General features: G+C 51.4%; 1 protein-coding gene across 1 annotated transcript; it reads left to right on the top strand.

Moving 5' to 3' along the window:
• Positions 1 to 3,894: 3,894 nt before the first annotated feature.
• Positions 3,895 to 12,078, top strand: PCARE (photoreceptor cilium actin regulator; the record flags this gene model as incomplete). The annotated part of the gene is made up of 2 exons (XM_081156747.1): positions 3,895 to 7,511; positions 11,898 to 12,078. 2 exons carry the CDS (start codon positions 3,895 to 3,897, stop codon positions 12,076 to 12,078), a joined length of 3,798 nt encoding a protein of 1,265 aa, XP_081012873.1.
• Positions 12,079 to 13,443: the final 1,365 nt, after the last annotated feature.

Here is a 13,443-nt window from a genome sequence, read left to right as displayed (position 1 = left end):
CGATCTGACCAAGGTTGTCCTAGGCCTTGGCTAGTGAGAAATTCTTCTTAGCTTTCATGGATCAGGAGAGCTCACTAGTGAAGCTGATAGAACTTGAGAGAGAAGACATTTTTTTCAGGTTGCTTGAATGACCTCCAGTTTTGGCTCAAAACTGATGCGGCATTAGAACGATCTTTTGCTGATTAGTTAGGGCCACATTAAAAAAAAAAAATGGTGTGGAATTTATTTAACATGTTGAAGGGCAAGGAGGAGCTCTTAGTAAACTTATGTTTACAAAGTTATGTTTTGGATGCCATGGTTTAACCTATGATGCATCCAAATTTTTTTATTTTTTTTAGTAACCTTTTGAACATGGAGCCTAATTTATCTCTCCTTGAATATGAACCATACTTAGTGACTGGCTTCCAAATAAACAGAATGTGGAGAACAGGAAAGTGTATGGCTTCTAGGGTTAGGACAGAGCGGCCTGCTCTTTGCTCTCTCTTGAACTGCTCGCTTTGGGTGAAGGCAGCTAACATGTTGTGAGGACACTCAAGTAGCCTTGTGGAGAAGTCCATGTGATGAGGAACTGAGGCCTCCTGCAAACACCCAGCAAAGAATCGAGGCCCTCTGTCAATAGTCATGCAAATGACCTACTTTGGAAGCACATCAACCAGCCCCAGTCAAGCCTTCAGATGACTGCAACCTCAGGGGAGACTCTTAGCTAGAACCACCCGGTGAGCTGCTGCCAAATTCTTGATGCACAGAAACAGGCTGCATACTGAGATAAGGTTTGCTGTTTTAATCTACTAAATTGTGGGGTAATCTATTATGTAACAATAGACAACTAATATAGGGAACCTTTTCCAAGACCAAGAGCATTATAGCTGAGACTCTCTTAGGCACAAAGCAAAGCATTTTAGTTAAGGGTGTGTGTGTGTGTGTGTGTGTGTGTGTGTGTGTGTGTGTGTGTGTGTGTGTTTTCACATACATAGAATAAAGTGCACAGCTTAAGTGTGTAACTCAAGGGGTGTTTACTTATGTATATACGCATGTAACCATGACCAAGGTCAAGATACGGAACATTTTCATTACTCTAAGAAATTCCCCCCATGCCCGTATCCACTTAATAGCTCTTCCCAGAGGTAGTCACTTTTCTGAGTTTTACAACTAGAGATTAGTTTTGCATGTTCTTGAACTTCATATAAATGGAATCATTCTGTATGTGCTCTGTTATGCCTGCCTTTTTCACTCAGCATAATAAAATTTAAATTTTTGTTGTTACATGTTTCAATAGTTTGTTCCTTTTATTGCTGGGAAGTGTTCTATTGGATAATTATGCCAATTTATTTCCTGTTCACAGACATTTGGATAATTTCCAATTTGAGGCTATCATAAATATAGCTAATATGACTATTCTCATACCAGCCCCTTTGTGGACCTATACATTCAACGCTCGGGTAAATTCTTCGGAGTGGAATTGATGGGTCATATGGTGGGTGTGTGTTTAAACTGGCAAACCATTTTCCAAAGTAGTTGGCTCATTTTACATTTCCACTCAGAGTAATTTTCTTTTTCATTTGAAGCACCCTAGCTTGAAAAGAAAGAAAAACAAGTCAGCCTTAATGAAAAACGAGTGGCAATGAATAAAGAGCTTTCTAAGTTATTTGGAGGAGGCAAGAAAACCAGTCTACAAGGAAGGCACAGAGCTACCCAACACCTGAACCTCCCGGCAAATATTTTTCTTTTGATCATTGGTTTGGAAATAATTTTAGCCACTTAGATCAAAGTTTTTCACAAAGATAATCTGAGCAGGGACCCAAATCCTGAGAGGAGACGAATTTGCATAGAGAATCTTCCGTCCCAGTGCTCTCGTTTACTGGGCCAGCCCAGCGCTGTGACAAATGGACCGACTTCTTGATGCCCAACACAGCGAGGCCCCGGGCCCTGAGTCGCTCTGGGTTTCCCCTGAGTTCTGTTTCAAACAAACAGGCGGAGAACCTGATTAATGCTGTCCTCTGGGGCGCAGGGCTGGGACAGGCACCAGCTCCCAGCGCAGGCCTGGCAGCCAGTCTCCAGCTTGCTGGGGCAGATAAGGTATCTCGAAGTTTTTTTGTTTCTCAAACCGCGCGGGCGTCCACAGTGTAATTTGCGTTGGTTGCACCGGGCTCAGTAAGAGAAAAACCACAAAGCCCGAGTATCAGCTCCAATCTCAGCAACTTCTGAAAACGCTCAGTGAATTTTCTTTTTTATTAGGAAACTTAAAAATGGCTACAAGCTCTATGTCCCAAAATGGGAAATGGTTAAATAAAAGCTCCTCTCCCTCCTGCCATCAGTGGGAACTGTGTGTTGAAGAGCAGATAAATGACACAAGGTGGCCCTGGAAGAATCCTGTGACCGCGGCGTGCTGAGCCAAGAGCCAATCTGCACACACACAGAACCGCAAAAATCCTGGATCCAGGCGACCCAAGCCCACCGGGAGGCAATTATTTCCAGACAGCTCAGGAAAGGACTGGGGCTTGGTCCTGGACAAACTCATGTCCTTATGACTTTTATTATTATAAGTGGCCTAGATGCCAGGGGAAAAGGAATAAAAAATTCTTTTTTTTTTTCTGAGTGCCCACCACTTGCCAGCCACCATGCCAAGCACTTAAGCATTAATTGACCTAATCCCACAACAGCGCCATGAAGAAGGTTCCATTATCCCTGTGTCAGAGGTGAGCTCTGCCACCAGGAAGCTAACTGACTAAATGGAGAGGAGCCAAGAGTCTCCCTACTCCCTCTCCCTACTTTACTAGCAGCAAGTAAACAGCAAAAGGAGTTTTTAAAGGGCAGCCGCCACCCTGAGCCCCAGGCAAGAGCACCATGCAGATAGAGTAGAAATTGTACTTGAAAAAAAAATCAATTTTCCCTTAAGCTCTACTCTAGTGACCAACTAGCTCTCCACTGCCCACTTTTTGCTTGCATTTCTACAAGAAAGTTTTCATGAAAAGCCTCAACCTGTGAGAACCTGGGTCCCTGAGCCTCTATGGTCCCTAGTGACTGGCCTTGAGCTTTATCTGGCAGTGAGCTTCCCGCTTCCCCCTCCCAACCAGGGACAGCAGCTTCCCTGCATCTACCTCACTTCTTTTCCAGTGTCGAGGAAATGCCACCTTGCCTTCTTCATTCACCATCTTATTTAGAGAAGTTCTCCAGGGCTAGAGTCAGGGTGTTTTTCTAAGCCCCCCAAACAAGAAGGCATGACTTCCATTACCGTCCATTGTGTGGTCGGGGCCTTCCTGATAATAGCAGGTTGGAGCCCGCCTGGCTGGTTTGCCCTTATTAAGCCATGAAGGTCACTCCTCTGCCAGGAACTCTAATCGGTGAGCCCTCTCTCCTTTCCCACAAATGTGTCTCTTCCAGAGCCTTTTGCAATTATGGCTCATTTCTCTAGGTTTCATACGGCAGGCGTCTGAACAGAATTAAAAGCATAAGCAAAAATAATCTACTTCCCAAGATAGTAAGTGCTGAGAAGTTCTATATTGAACACACAGGGAGTGCTGACTGGCTAGGGCATGATTAACCTAATAGGCTTAAAGTTCCACTTGCCATCCGCATCTGTCAGGACTCGAGCAAAACGCAGGCCCCTAATCCATGAGCCCGAGGGCCGTTACAATTGCCCTGCTGCTCACTGACAGCAGAGGGTTCAAAACTTCAAACAACACAGGACAACAGGCACCACGGCCTCTACCCGGGGGGACGGGGGAAGTAAGAAAGCTCGTTCTGAGTTGAGGACATGGTACCATGGACTGCAAAGGATTCTGGCCTGGAGATTGCCTGGATGGACTAGTAAGGCTACCTTCTGCTGCTATTTTAAATATGATTCTCTGGAAATTATGAGGGTCAATGGGTGGGAGATGACTACAAGCTGAAATCATGGGGTGTACGCCTTCCCACAGTGACATTGTTAACAGCGTGGCTAAGAGTGGCATCCAGTTTTTTAAAAAGCCCAAAGTGATTCTGCCAGGAAGCCAGGGGGCCAGTGAGAGATGCTCCATCCCTTTGCTGGTTCAAAGCTCTATCTGCTATGACTCTGGGGGGGACTTGTCCCAAGGGCAGAGACCAACAGAGGTGCAGCCAGGTCCTAGGTGGACCCAAACCATGGCTGAAGGTCATTGTCAGCTCACAAGAGATTCCACTGCAGGCAAAAAGAAAGATCTGGACAGACTGACCCCAGAAACCCAAACATCCCCATCCCAGCTGAACAAATCACAAAGCTACATGGCTAAGGACATTCCATTCAAGGCACAGAGCTCCCACAAGTCACAAGGGGCAGCCTTTTCTGGGGAAGAGAGTGCAGAAAGCAACACCCAGGAGACCTCCACGTGGGGAAAGAAGTCAAAATGCCACAGGTCAAGGCAACAGGACCTTCGTTGCCAAAGCACCCTTCCTGCTCACGGGTCTGAAGGCAAAGTGGACTTCCCCGAGCCCCTAGTGAAGGCCCACCAGCACGCGTACACCTATCTGCACTCCTGCCTCTCCAAATACGAAGCGATTCTGCGCCTCACCCATCAGGCCACCCGGACCCAGGAGCTGCTGCAGCCCATGGTCAGCTTCCTGCTGCTGTGCTCAGATGAGGTCAACCAGCTCTTGGGGGAGATCTCCAAGGACGGAGAGGTGCTCCTCCGGGAAGTCGGGGAGGATCTGGCTTGGCCGCAGAGGAAAGGGGAGTCCCAGGAGCAGCCGGACCTCCTGCAGCAGCTTCTGCAGTACACAGTCAGCAGGCTGCAGGTACTCGGTGGCACGGTGGCCTCACTCACTGGTAGCTTCCTGGAGGGCTCCAGTAGCTACCTCCAAGCCACTGCAAGCCACTTGGGAAATAAGCTGAGCACAAAGAGGGGTATGGATGAGTGCTTCCTACAGGCTCTGGGGCAGCTGGAAAGCTTGGCGAGTGGCCACAGGGACCCTGGGGTGCAGAGTCCACCCTTGTGCTCTGAGGACAGTGGCATTGGTGCAGACAGTGAGTCTGTGCACCTGGTGGACAAGCTGGGCAAGCAAGCCAGCTGGGACTTGACGTCAGAGCCTGCAGAATGGAAGCCAGGGATCTCACCCACAGTGGAGGCCAGGCTGTTGGGACATACCTGGCAGCAAAGCCCATTCTGGATGGGTTCAGACAGACCCCAGGACTGCCCACTCTCGAGGCCCCCTACGGCCAAGGTTCAGCCAGCAGCACAGGGTGGAGCAGCGAGCATGGGCCCCTGCATCTCAGGCTCAGAAAATGCCACCTCCAGACCTCCGGGGCTGGGCAAAAGCAATTCATGTGACACCTTTGGGGCAGGGATCTCCGTGGAAGCACGTCTTTCTAAAGGCTCCGGGTTGATGGAGGCTCCATCCCTCAGCGAAGGGGAAGGCAGCACTGCAGGGGAGGAGGAAGACGACTCCCCACAGAGGCCTCAGTCTTTACCTGCTGGACCGGAGAGCCCGTTTCAGCCACATCCCAGGAGGCTTAGGAGCCCCCAAGCGCAGGAAATGATTCTGAAGATGAAGGAAGCCATCAGCGAAAGGATCAAGTTTGTCCCCGTGTCCTCTGGGCACCAGGATTGGGCTGAGGAGGAGGAGAAGACATTGGTCCCACCAAAACCCAGCACTGTCAGTGGCAGCAGGGGGTCCCCCACAAGGCAGAAGAGGTCCCAGTCAGAGGCGTGTCTCAGGAGCCACATGGAGGAGCCCACCCTCCGGGCGCTGCAGAGGGCGCAGAGAGACCTGAGCCAGCGGCTGGAGGCGTTCTGTGCCCTGGGCGCACAGCGGCAGGGGCGGAGCGGGGAGCAGGTGCCCGACAACCACTGCAGGGCCACCCCGAGCAGCACCACCAGCAAGCTGAAGGCATCTCTGACCAAGGGCTTCAGCATTTTGCCAAGTCAGGACAAGAGCATTTTGCAGAAATGCAGTCCCCACCCTGAGGGTGAACGGCCCTGGCAGCGGAAAGCTGAGGGGCTTCCAAATGCCATCCCACCAGGGGAGAGGGCCAGGGAGGTTCCCAGGGCCATAGACTGGAACGTCAGGAGCCATCCCACCAGAACATCAGTCAGGGAACTCATTGAAACTTTCAGTCCCACTAAGAGTCTGCGGACACCAGGGGAGTCCAAAGACTCTCAGCTGAGCCCTAGCCTCAAGAAGTGGGGGGTCCCCATCATGCCCCCCAGATTTCCCATTTACAGGGGGCTTGCCCCTTTGTATCCAAAGCCCCAAGTTTCTCCAGCAGTGGGCCCAGGCTGGAGGCCCTTCGCTCCTGCCTTTCCCCCTCTGCTGACAGCGGCCACGAGGGAGGACCTCCACTGTGAAATGGAGGACCCAGAGCACCTCCCACCTCCACCTCTGGAGATCCTGATGGACAAGTCATTTACTTCTCTGGAGCCCCCTGAAAGCAGCAAGCACGCAGGGAGCTCTCCTGAAGGGACCCATGTGCCAGGACTGGGAGAGGCTGACCCTGCCCAGAGATCGTGGGCTTCCCCGAAGCTAAGAGCTTCCATGAGCCCCGCTGACCTACTGCCCAGCAGGAGCACCGCCACCCCCACCAGGCCCTGCAGCACAGAGCCAGGCGGCAGCAGGAGTGGCTGCAGTCCTGGAAAGCTGGCCTTGGACCTCAACCCCCCGCCTGCAATCAGCCGGAACCCAGAGGTGGAGGGCCGTGGGGTGCAGGGTCAGGCACCATTGGACAGGGCTGTGAGCCTCTCCAAGCAGCCCCGGAAGGCAGTCCCCTGGCACCACTCCAGCCACACATCTGGGCAGAACAGGCCCTCAGAACCCAGCCTGCCCAGACCAATTCGGAGGCCACATTCTTTTGAGGTCAGGAAGGCCTCTCCTACGAGGACACACTGGGCTCCCAGAACAGACAAGAGGCACCCAAGCCTGCCCTCCTCTCACCGACCTGCTCAGCCAAGTGTCCCCTCTGTGCACAGGTCTCACAGCCCAACAAGCAGCCCTCTGGCGAGCCCCAGGGCACTAAGCCCTGCAACAGTAATGAAAGGAGCTTCCCCGCCACCCCAGCACAAGCTGCCCAGCCCTCCCCCTGAGAGCCCAGCTGCTCAGCACAGGATCTCCAACCCCCCAACCCAGCACACAGAAGTGAGATCCCCTGCCTCTGGCCCTTCTCCACCCCCTCCAGTGTCCCCCCCTGAGGGGCACAAGGAAACAAGAGATTCTGAAGACAGTCAGGTGGCCACAGCCAAAGCATCTGGGAACACATGTTCCATATTCTGCCCAGCCACCTCCTCTCTGTTTGAAGCTAAACCGCCATTCTCAACAGCCCACCCACTCACCCTGTCATTGCCATCTGAAGCCGGGGGCCCTCCTGAGCCCCCCACAGGATGCTGGAGGAGCAGCTCGGGGCCACGACTAAGGGGGGCCTCCCAGCGGGGAATGACCCTGTGTGCTCTCAACCCTCAGCCCTTCGTCAGAAGGACAGCTTCGGAACACCAGCCAGGTGTCCGCCTTCGCCTGCCTGTTCCAGGTGCCACTGGCCATGCCTGTGAACCCCAGCTTGGCCAGAGCAGGTAAGGAGAGTCCCTGGGGCATGGCCCTGCATTACTGGAATAGCGCCAATGGGCCTTAGGGTCCTCTGGGTCAGTAGCTTTCAAACTGTGCTCCAAGGGAAAAGGCAATTAGAAAAAAGGGTCTAGGAATTCCCAGCCTCCTACCACCGCCCCCACAAAAAACTGAGCAACTGTGCTTTCATTTGTCACTCATTCCCTGAGATTTCCCTTGAAAAGAGGTTCTGCTGTATTAAAAATAAAGTTTAAAACAATCAAGTTAGTCCAGTCACACATAGTCCTATATCTACAAGGTGGGGAAACAGAGATAAAGTGACTTGCCCTCTGGTGGAGTCCCTGTCACCCTGTCCAGAGCCAGCAGCCTGATTTCTGTCAGTTTCTACTTTGCTGCAATAGACCTGCAGCATCCAGGCGGGAGGTTCTCAACCTTGTTGGTCCTAGAACCTTTTCAAACTCTTAAAAATTATTAAGAACCCAAAAGAGCCTTTGTGTATGTGGGTTGGATCCATTAGCTTTCTGTATTATAAAGTTAAGAGATGTTTGAAACATTTATCAATTAATTTTTAAAAACACAACCCAATATAAATTAATATGAATAATATATTCTTATGGAAGTTTACTATAAAAATGTAGTGAGGAGTGGCATTGTCTCACATTCCTGCCAGTCTCTGTAGTGGGCAGCTTCCCAGAGAGACCGCTGGGTGTCCAGGTGTTTCTACAGTCAATCTGCTGTGACAGTCCATCTTGCAGACAGGAACACTCCACTCTGCATTGAGGGGAGAATTCGTAGAAATGGCAAATAACATCTTAGTGTCATTATTAAAATTGTTTTGACCTCATAGACCCTCTCCCCAAAAGTGTCTCAGGGACACCCTGGGGACAGGTCTTGAGAAGGGCTGGTCCTGGAGGTGTGGAATATAAATGATTAGCTTCCCCAACCCCCCAAGGACTCACTTCTCCTCCAACCCAGCCCCACTTCCCCCTCCCCCTTCAGAGGTCTGGAGAGTAGGAATCGACTCTCCATCAGCACCAAGCACCAGCACCCAGGTGGAAGGGTTGTCACCCTTGCCCTGGGCAGACTGAGTTCTAAGTGTGATTTCCATGAGGGCAACTGACTCGAATGCCATCGGCCCAGCCATGCAGACAGGCCTGGGCACAGGGCTGCCCAAGGCCAGGAGTCAAAGCTTTAGCCTGCCTGAGCATTGAACGGACTGGTACGCTCAAATGGCTGTTTTACGGAATATATGCAGAAGTGTGCTTTTCCAGAATCATGGCATTGGGGAAAAGTATAAATCTGAGGCTTGTTAGAGAGCAGCTGTTATCAATGTGTCATGATACCAGATCAGACAAAGCTCCACCAGCACCGGCCGTGCTATCTCCGCATTGCCCTCAGTTGTGTAAATCAGCAGTTAATTTCTGCCGGAGCGACATGTGTTACAGACTTCACAATCTGCCGAGGCATAAATGGTAATTTTTTTCCAAAGTACCTGGCAGTCAATTTTAAATAAAGATATTATCTCGGGAAAGTTGTACATTATTATAGTTATATAAACTTCCCCAGCCCCTTGAACAAAATGAAGTATTGATTATTTTTGCAAGAATCTTAACATAACATTGCTCTTTTCTTAAATCTAAAATGAGCTTCCGACAGCACAGTGCCTTTCATCGGAGAACCTCTGTAAACAGTAATGCATTATGCCTCACACCAGCCACTTATTCAGTTATTAGATTTCTAAAACTGTGCCCTTCAGGAGAAGAGCTGGAGAGAACAGGGACAATAAAACGGCATTAATTAAAAACGCTAACATTTTAAAACACCGGGAGCAATAAGAAAGCAACATAAAATTGTTCAAGAAGAAAATAATGCCCTTCTCTCAGGCTTTTGCTCAGAAAAGGGCATCCTAACAGGTTGTTTTATGTCCTGAATCTCAGTACTTGGCAATATTGGGAGGGGGTGGAGAGTAGTTGTAGCTTGAAAGAGGCAGGAGGATTCATAACCAGGCAGCTCCGCAAGGTCACGTGGAAGGTCACATAGTGACTCGCAACCATTGCCCTGTCCCCTGGTAAGACCACACCTCGGAGCCATTCCCAAGTGTGGAACTGCCATTCAGTGGATGTGAAGGGAAAATGCTCCTTCCCCACCCCCGTCCCCTACTCAGCCCTGTAAAGTTGGCATCTGGGAGCAGAAGCCAACAAATCGCTCTGTGAGAACACCGAGCGTCTTCCACTCTGCAGATGACAAGCATTTTTTCCCTGACCTCCTGCATACGGGAAACCACACCAGGAAACAAGCCAGTGCCAGAGAGGCAGAACCCGCTCAGAGCCAGAGCAGGCTGGCTCCTCAAGAGGGCCTTTCAGGGTTACAGCCACACCCATGGGATCTTGCAGCCCAGGCGGGCTCACAGGAGGAGCTGGCCTGCAGCCGGTGTTGACCCCCTTCAGGTCATCGGTGCTAGGCACAGCCCCCTCTTATAGAAAAAATGGTGATGTTTATATATTCCTGATCTTGGGGCTCAAGGGGCTGAGAAAGTCCCTAGAGACATCCCCAGGAAGCTCAGTTACTGAGCTTCGGCTCTTATTATATGTTGAATCCCTTGGTAGAGGTGCAGGTCTCAGGGTCTCTGCATGCCGGGGCACTGTGAACATTCAAGAAGGGTCCAGACTTTCTCCCCTAAATGCAGTGCTTTTAGTCTTTGCCAGGACTGGCCCCTCAGGCAGGGCCTCTCTGCAGACCGCCCCCCCATTTCCTAGATCAGGCTGCCTGGGCAGACTGCCTCCCTGGCAATTCTGGGAACAGGTAGAATTTCAGGAACCAGGAAAATCAATCGCCTAACCTGAGCTTCATGCAGATTGGAGCCTGGTTGGGGCTGGGAAAGACACAGTGCTAGGACCACATTATTTGTCACCCCTTGGAGTGAGCCTCCACTGACACCAAGTGCCACAGCCCTTCCTCTGGGCATGCCCCTCCCGTTCCTGCCAGCTGTGGCAAGGGAGCAGAGAGAAGTAAGGTGTGAGCTGGGCCCACAAATCACTCCAGGCCCTGCAGGGACCTGTGACGGGTCCAGATTCCAACATGGATGAGACTGGCTCTAAGTATTATGGTGGGTCCCTCACAGCCTGAAAATCCCGTATGTATGCCAGTCTGACACCCCCTACCTCATACCCCCCCATTCCTGCCACCTTAATTTCTGTAGGGTCCAAACTCGAGCTTGTCCCTCACTGGTTCGACATCCCATGTAAGCCTAACCACACAGAGCTGAGCACACTGAATGACAGAGCTCACGGAATAGTCAAGAATGTGCTGTCACAGGCAGAGAGAAGGGCCTTCCGGTCTATGCACATGAGGAGCTGGGTCTTATCCTGGCCCTAAGGTGACTGATCGAGAGGCTCTGACCCTCAGGTGCCCACCTGCAGTATGACAGGGTGGTCCCAAGGGTCCTTTCCAGGTGTGACTTACTATTCATGCTACAAAGCAGCGCCAGAGTGACAGCTGGCCGTTTACTGAGCACTTACCACATACTAGTTAACATGCTAAGAGCTTTACCCGCTTTGCCCAATGTTGATGCCTTTGAGTGCCCTATGAGATGGGCACTACTATTATCTTGATTTTACACAGAAAAGAATCGGAGAGGTTAACAGGTCACACAGCTAGTAAGTGGAAGAGCCAGGACTTGAACCCAGACAGCCAGACTCCGGCCTCCGTGCAGTAACTGTAAGGCCAGCCTATCAGCACACAGCCAGTGTGGCTTTCTGAGCTGGCCCCCCTTCTGGCCCAAGCTTGCTCCGTGCTTGTGACCACCTCCATTCTGTGCTCCCAATGCACACTGGGTGTCCCTCCCCTCAAAGCCCCTCTCACTGTATCACCCAGCAGCCAGGACAGTCTCTTCTAGTCAAATGCCAGTCCTGGGCCAAGCAGTTTCCATTCTACTCCATTCAGGAAGAGAGTGACAGCTGAGCAAAGGAGGGTGGGTTTGGGGGCGGGGAAGGGCTGTTATTGTTGGTGGTGTTTTTAATCAGCTAGCTGAGCCAACCCCTTACTAAATAAGAAGTGCTTTAAAAAAGAAAACAAGGTAAAGGCCACTCCCAGAGCTCCTGAGGGAGTGACTATTTGGAGCAGCAGGATCCTGGGTGTGAGAGCAGAACAGGACTCAACCTGTCAGTCGAAACTCCAGGAGCTTGGCTTCCATGGTGCCCAGCTACAGTGGGCAAACAGGAGGACAATGCCAGCCAGGCAAACCTGATACAGAGATGCAGAGGCCTGGCACCAGGGGTCCACAGGCCTGGGGTGGGACAGACAGGGACAGAGAGGCAGAATGGAGAACGGGAGTGGGGCCAGAGGAGCAGCAGAGGGCTGTTTGTTTGACCTGCGCCTGTCCTTTCTTTCGGCAGCAGCAGTGACGAGAGCCCCAGGAAGGACACAGAGCCAGGGAGCGGCCCCTGTGCCCTAGAACTAAAGGGAGGCAGCAGGGCTGCGTCTCCCCCAGAACTCTGCGTGCTGGGCCACGGGCTGCACTGGGAGGCCATCGCCCGCCGCACCCAGGACAAGCCGCAGCAGAAGGAAGTGGCCTGACAGGCCGGCCAACAGAGTCACACTGACCCCAGTCACTCCAGAAGGCAAAGAGTGACAGCCAGGCTTCAGGCTGCCCCACAGATGGTGGGCCAACCAAACTCCTCCTAAGCTGTCCCAGAAAGGCCTAGGAGGAGCACTGTCCAGCGGGTCTGCTAACTTATGAACAATCACAGTTTTCAGTCCTAGCTCCTGGTTCACCTTGGGGTGCAAAAGCTAACTGAACTGTGGATCCCACAATGACATTCTTAATCCTTCAAGTACTGGCCTTAATTTAGGGAGAAATGTGTCTTACCTGAGTCAGCTCCCTGAAATCACTTTATCCTTACAACAATACATGAAGCAACTAGCGTTCTCCTGGTTTTGTAGGTGAGAAAACCAAAGCACGCTCCACCCAGTGACTTGCCTGAGGTCACACAGCAAAAATCTGAACAGGTGTGGGGGCCCTAGAATCTATTGTCTTCCAGTACGTTTCATGGCTCATGAGCATCCCATCACTCCAGCCACCTAAAGCAGACCTAGTGCAAATGGCTGGAAAGCCCTGGTTTTTTAAGGTTAAGTACTGGCCCCAGAGATGAGAAGACTGAGGCGGAATTAAGACACACAGTCCCACCCACCTTCCTTCTCCTACTTCCTGGCTCTAAACGCAAAGCTTCCAGCCCACTCAAGGGGCCATGTGGCTTCTCAGGCCGTGTGTCTCAGAAGCGAGACTCAAATGCTCCACCCTACGCGTCCACATGCTGCTCAGACTGAGTGGGCACAGCCAAGCCTCCCAAACAAGGCAGCCTATTCTCCAAGCCCTGCGGGGGCTGGGGCTCAGGGGGATGTGTAAGTAAGGTCTTGCATACATGTGCCATCTCCCCCAGGGGCTTCTTGGCCACCTTTATCCGGGTCACCTGCAGAACTTCCACTGGAGTTGAAATCAAAGCGAAGAACAGTCATTTGTGCCAATCTTTCTTCTGCCAGCGAGCTAGACATTTGCTGCCAATCACGGAATTTTTCCACTGGAGGCTGTGGAGTGCTTTCTATTTAGAAAAGAATTGGCAGTAATTGGGTGATTCAATGCCGGCTCAGTGGGTTGTCACAAGACAAGAATTCTCACCCACCGGTACAGCTAAGAGGCAACCCTCCAGATCTGCTGCAAAGCTAATTTTTTAAGTTTGGGAAAATTATAGACTTCAAATCCTTTCTTTTTTAAAAAAATATTTTTATTGTTTGTTTTTAGAGAGAAAGGGGAAGGGAGAAGGAGAGAGAGAAACATCAATGTGAGAGTATAACATCAATCGACTGCTCCCTGCACACCCTCTACTGGGGATCAAACCCGCAACCCGGGCATGGGCCCTGGCCAGGAATTGAATTGGTAGCCTT

Source organism: Miniopterus schreibersii (genome assembly GCF_964146895.1).
Source record: "Miniopterus schreibersii genome assembly, chromosome: 13".
Lineage (NCBI taxonomy): Eukaryota > Metazoa > Chordata > Mammalia > Chiroptera > Miniopteridae > Miniopterus > Miniopterus schreibersii.
Note: the sequence above shows the minus strand (reverse complement) of the source record. Positions and strands in the feature narration are given on the sequence as shown.